This window comes from Fundulus heteroclitus, unplaced genomic scaffold (genome assembly GCF_011125445.2).
Source record: "Fundulus heteroclitus isolate FHET01 unplaced genomic scaffold, MU-UCD_Fhet_4.1 scaffold_107, whole genome shotgun sequence".
Lineage (NCBI taxonomy): Eukaryota > Metazoa > Chordata > Actinopteri > Cyprinodontiformes > Fundulidae > Fundulus > Fundulus heteroclitus.
In genome coordinates, this window is record NW_023396520.1 from 796,790 (window position 1) to 802,018 (window position 5,229).

The following is a 5,229-nucleotide window of genomic DNA, read 5'->3' on the forward strand; positions in this document are numbered from 1 at the left end:
AAACGTCAGGTAACTAATAGACAGCCATTTGAGTTTTCCATGTGATTGGACAGGGTGAAACAACTGAGCCGATCACAGCTAGAAGAAGCGGCCGGCGGCCGACTGCTTCTTCCGGATCAAACCATGAGCCTTGGCAGACAGGGGTGCTGCACTAGTTGTGATTGGCTCAGTTATTTCATCCAGTCCGATTAGATGAAAAACTTTAATTGAGATCTTTTAGTAGCTATCTGATGTTTTGTAATAATATCTATTAAAAAAGAAAAAGTCCTCATTTCACCTTATTTTCAACGGAAATACGGAGACAGTGAGTTGACGGTTTTCTGTGCGAGACTTCCGGCGGGTCACTTCCTGTCTATGGCGAGCTTGCTGAAAAGAGACTCATGCAGCTACGTCGTCTCAAATTACTCGTAAATATGACTTCGAAGAAGACTGGGATCGTTTGTACGGTTAGAGGTTGTCATAATAACTGGTGTAAAAGAAAGGTTTACGTGGAGTGTTTTGATCATCAACCGTGAACGAGAGCTGCGGATGTGAGGCGCCCTACTTCCTTCAGCCGAAGAACGAGAAATCCCTCCGCCTGTGGGTAAAAGCTTTAAGTCTGAAGAAACCACCGAAGCGACCGTATTTTTTAAATTTTGACAAAAGACCGACTGAAGACCAACGATGCCAGAAAAGTGGCTGGGCTACGAAGTTACATTAAAAACTCCAAGGTGATAAAGAGGAGAGCAGAAAGGTAAGCTAAGGGTGTCAGGATGCAGTTCTCCTGCTGCACCATGGACAGTTCCGGAGCCTTCCACTACCTTCTCTCCCCTGCTTCACTCCATGCTGGATCAGTTTCACCTGCTGCAATAATCAAGTCTGGACTCATTCCACCTGTTCAACCTCCTACATAAACTCCTCTCATTTCTGCTTTCACTGCTGGTTCGTCAACGTCCTTCCCACGTCTGCTCATGCCTCACATCTCCCAGCGTCCTTCGTCCCACATCGTGTGCAGCCAGCCTCGTCTCTGCCTTCCTGCCTGCGTTCCCTCAAGTCCCCCGGCTTCGGCTCCACTACGTTCTCCTGCTCCAGCCACGGTCAACATCACTCTGCTGCCATCTGGTACAGTCTACTGGTTACCTTTCCACCACTCATCTCCTTCAATAAAACTCTTAAAACGAAGCTCTGTGTGTGGCTGAATTCAGGCTCAGTAATCAGTACCTGACAGTACGAACCAGCAGAATGAGCCTGTCGCCCACACAGAGTCCAGTGCCTGCCTCCCATCTGAGCTCCTTGGCTGAAACCATGTTCCTGGATCTGAGGAAGCTTCTGGACACTTTACCCACCGTTGACCCGCCCTGGGTGCGGGGTTGACACGGCGGAGAGCCTGTGGAACCTTTATAAGGATCAAACCACTGTGTTGTCTGTACTTGGAATCACTGGGCTAGCGGAGGAGATCGAGTGGATTAAGCAGGCTGCCTACGCCCAGATTCTCCACAGACCACCCCCAACCAGACCTCCGTTGGCCAGCCTGTCCGCCGCTGCTGCAGCTCCTGCCTCGGCTGTCTCCGCCGCTGCTGCAGCACCTGTCTCAGCTGTCTCCGCCGCTGCTGCAGCTCCTGTCTCGGCTGTTCCCGCCGCTCCAGCAACTGTTGCCACTACTGTCTCTGCTGCTGCTCCCGATGCCCCACCGTCAGCAGCAGTCTCTACATCGCTGCCCGGCCCCTCCCGGCGCAGACGCCGGACGCGGCGCCCCAAGATTTCTCCCGAGGCCAAGCCTGACATCTCCGCTGAAGCTGCACCAACTGCAGCCGACGTTACCTCCTTTTCCCCGGTGAGTCGGCCGAGTGCAGATGCCGCCGCTCTTTGGAGTCTGGCTAGAGCACCCCGCATTCATGAAGATCAGCTGTGGGACTTTTTCTACGGGGACAGGGACGACCTTCTCCCATGTTGGTCCGCCCCTGACGAAACTCCCACAGCCTACGAGGCCGGGGTGCACACCGCCTCACCAACCACCGCAGAGGTTCCCACCGCACACGCCACGGCCCAAGCCTACGTGGGTGTGCGCGCATCCGCCGAAAGCTCCGCTCTGCCGGCCGCCGAAAGCTCCACTCTGCCGGCTATAGTTGAGGCTCCTGCTTCGCTGGTCACGCTGGGAGTTCCCGCTGCGCACGCCACGGCCAAAGCCTGCGTGGGTGCGCACATCTCGCCGCTGCCGGTCTTCACTGACTTCCCGCTGGCTGACGAGAGAAAAGAGCCGCCGGCCGTCGAGAGAAAAGACCACCCTCAAGCTGAAGTCCTGCAGTCCCGCGAGGGGGTCCCGGTGGACCCGCTTCCTCCCTACGCTCCCGAGTCCAGCGAGGCGGTCCTGGTGGACCCGCCTCCAGTCTACGCTCCCGAGTCCAGCGAGGCGGTCCTGGAGGACCCGCCTCCAGTCTACGCTCCCGAGTCCAGCGAGGCGGTCCTGGAGGACCCGCCTCCAGTCTACGCTCCCGAGTCCAGCGAGGCGGTCCAGGTGGACCCGCCTCCAGTCTACGCTCCCGAGTCCAGCGAGGGGGTCCAGGTGGACCCGCCTCCAGTCTACGCTCCCGAGTCCAGCGAGGCGGTCCAGGTGGACCCGCCTCCAGTCTACGCTCCCGAGTCCAGCGAGGCGGTCCAGGTGGACCCGCCTCCAGTCTACGCTCCCGAGTCCAGCGAGGCGGTCCAGGTGGACCCGCCTCCAGTCTACGCTCCCGAGTCCAGCGAGGGGGTCCAGGTGGATCCGCCTCCAGTCTACGCTCCCGAGTCCAGCGAGGCGGTCCAGGTGGACCCGCCTCCAGTCTACGCTCCCGAGTCCAGCGAGGCGGTCCAGGTGGACCCGCCTCCAGTCTACGCTCCCGAGTCCAGCGAGGCGGTCCAGGTGGACCCGCCTCCAGTCTACGCTCCCGATTCCAGCGAGGGGGTCCAGGAGGACCCGCCTCCAGTCTACGCTCCCGAGTCCAGCGAGGCGGTCCAGGAGGACCCGCCTCCAGTCTACGTTCCCGAGTCCTCCGAGGCGGTCCAGGGGGACCCGCCTCCGGTCAAGCCTCCAGAGTCCTCCGAGGCGGTCCAGGGGGACCCGCCTCCGGTCAAGCCTCCAGAGTCCTCCGAGGCGGTCCAGGGGGACCCGCCTCCGGTCAAGCCTCCAGAGTCCTCCGAGGCGGTCCAGGGGGACCCGCCTCCGGTCAAGGCTCCAGAGTCCTCCGAGGCGGTCCAGGGGAACCCGCCTCCAGTGCCAGCTCTCCAGTCCAGAGAGGCGGTCCAGGGGAACCCGCCTCCAGTGCCAGCTCTCCAGTCCAGAGAGGCGGTCCAGGGGAACTCGCCTCCAGCCAAGGCTCCAGAGTGCTCTGAGGCGGACCAGGGGAATCTGCCTCCAGTCAAAGCTCCAAGGTCCTGTGAGGCGGTCCAAGAGGACCCTCCTCCACTCTCAGCTTCAGAACTCTCCGAGGTTCCTTCAGTGGAGTTCCATGACAGGAGAATAAGGGCAAAGCTCCACTGCCAGCTACCTGAGATCCTCCTGCCTCTCTGCCAGCTGACCCAGCCACGACGAGGTCGCCCACCGCAACGCCCGCCTCTGTTCCAGCCACGCCGGGGCCGCCCTCCGCGACGACCACCACCAAAGACCCTGCCGTTTCGCCGCCCGATGACTGCGCCTCGCCGGGGTCGCCCACCGCGACGCCCGCCGCCTGAGTCTCTACTGCTCTGCCGCCGGCTGACCCTGCTTCGCCGCCTGCCGCGCCCAGGCCATCCTCCACGGAGCCTGCCGAGGACTCTCCTGCTCCGCCGCCTGCCGCGCCCAGGTCGTCCTCCACGGAGCCTGCCGAGGACTCTGCTGCTCCGTCGCCTGCCGCGCCCAGGACGTCCTCCATTGCTCCCAAGCCGCCGTTCAAGAGGCGTTGCTCCCAAGCCGCCGTTCAAGAGGCGTTGCTCCCAAGCCGCCGTTCAAGAGGCGTTGCTCCCAAGCCGCCGTTCAAGAGGCGTTGCTCCCAAGCCGCCGTTCAAGAGGCGTTGCTCTCAAGTTCCCCGAGTTCCACGCTCTCAAGTTCCCCGAGTTCCACGCTCTCAAGTTCCCCGAGTTCCACGCTGCTTCAAGAAGTTTTTGAGTTTGAGTTTCAGCGCGCTTCAAGAAGTTTTTGAGTTTGAGTTTCAGCGCGCTTCAAGAAGTTTTTGAGTTTGAGCGCGCTTCAAGATGTTTCTGTTCTCCCGGCACCTTTTGTTGGAGTCTGACCCCCCGTCCTGTCCTCCCTCCGCCCACCCGGGATGGGTGTTCCTGTTTTTGAACTGGTGTTTTGTTTAGGCCGCCTGGGATTCGGCCTTGAGGGGGGGGGGTGATGTCAGGATGCAGTTCTCCTGCTGCACCATGGACAGTTCCGGAGCCTTCCACTACTTTCTCTCCCCTGCTTCACTCCATGCTGGATCAGTTTCACCTGCTGCAATAATCAAGTCTGGACTCATTCCACCTGTTCAACCTCCTACATAAACTCCTCTCATTTCTGCTTTCACTGCTGGTTCGTCAACGTCCTTCCCACGTCTGCTTATGCCTCACGTCTCCCAGCGTCCTTCGTCCCACATCGTGTGCAGCCAGCCTCGTCTCTGCCTTCCTGCCTGCGTTCCCTCAAGTCCCCCGGCTTCGGCTCCACTACGTTCTCCTGCTCCAGCCACGGTCAACATCACTCTGCTGCCATCTGGTACAGTCTACTGGTTACCTTTCCACCACTCATCTCCTTCAATAAAACTCTTAAAACGAAGCTCTGTGTGTGGCTGAATTCAGGCTCAGTAATCAGTACCTGACAAAGGGATGTTTACATCAGCCAACTTTGACTCTTAACTCCTTAGTTTGCATCCATATTGATGAAACATATACTCTCACGTGAAGACAGCCATCTTTTAGCTTTGTTCTCTCTGTAAATTATTATCTGGATATTTTTACAACCCTGCAAATAGGTATGGAATTCCGTTTATAAAGTTAGATAATGAAAGATTTACAGCTAAATATATTTAGCCTGTCATAGGAGATAAAAGGCAGGGCTCATTTTTCATTTTTGTTATTCATAAATCTTTAAATTAGTCACAGTTGCAAATTAAATATTTAAATAACAAGCTTAATATTTAGCTCCAAAGTAAACGTTTAGTTTATAAACTAAACGTTTACTTTGGAGTTAAATATTTAGTTTGAAAACTAAATGCTTGGATTGCAGTGTAATACTTAGTTTACAAACTAAACATTTAGCT

At 57.2% G+C, this 5,229-nt stretch overlaps 1 protein-coding gene across 1 annotated transcript; it reads left to right on the forward strand.

Moving 5' to 3' along the window:
* Positions 1–413: 413 nt before the first annotated feature.
* On the forward strand, positions 414–3,348 carry LOC118558194 (angiomotin-like). Its single transcript, XM_036128683.1, has 4 exons — positions 414–441; positions 969–1,101; positions 1,306–2,344; positions 3,298–3,348. The coding sequence occupies exons 1-4, from the start codon at positions 414–416 to the stop codon at positions 3,346–3,348; spliced, it is 1,251 nt and encodes a 416-aa protein (XP_035984576.1).
* Positions 3,349–5,229: the final 1,881 nt, after the last annotated feature.

Excerpts from the sequence above, each read along its gene's own strand:
- LOC118558194 (XM_036128683.1), top strand. The coding sequence starts at position 414 with ATGACTTCGAAGAAGACTGGGATCGTTT. Across the intron at positions 442-968 it reads GAAGAAGACTGGGATCGTTT|CGTCCTTCGTCCCACATCGT; the intron begins GTACGGTTAGAG and ends CACATCTCCCAG. Across the intron at positions 1,102-1,305 it reads CATCACTCTGCTGCCATCTG|CTTCTGGACACTTTACCCAC; the intron begins GTACAGTCTACT and ends GATCTGAGGAAG.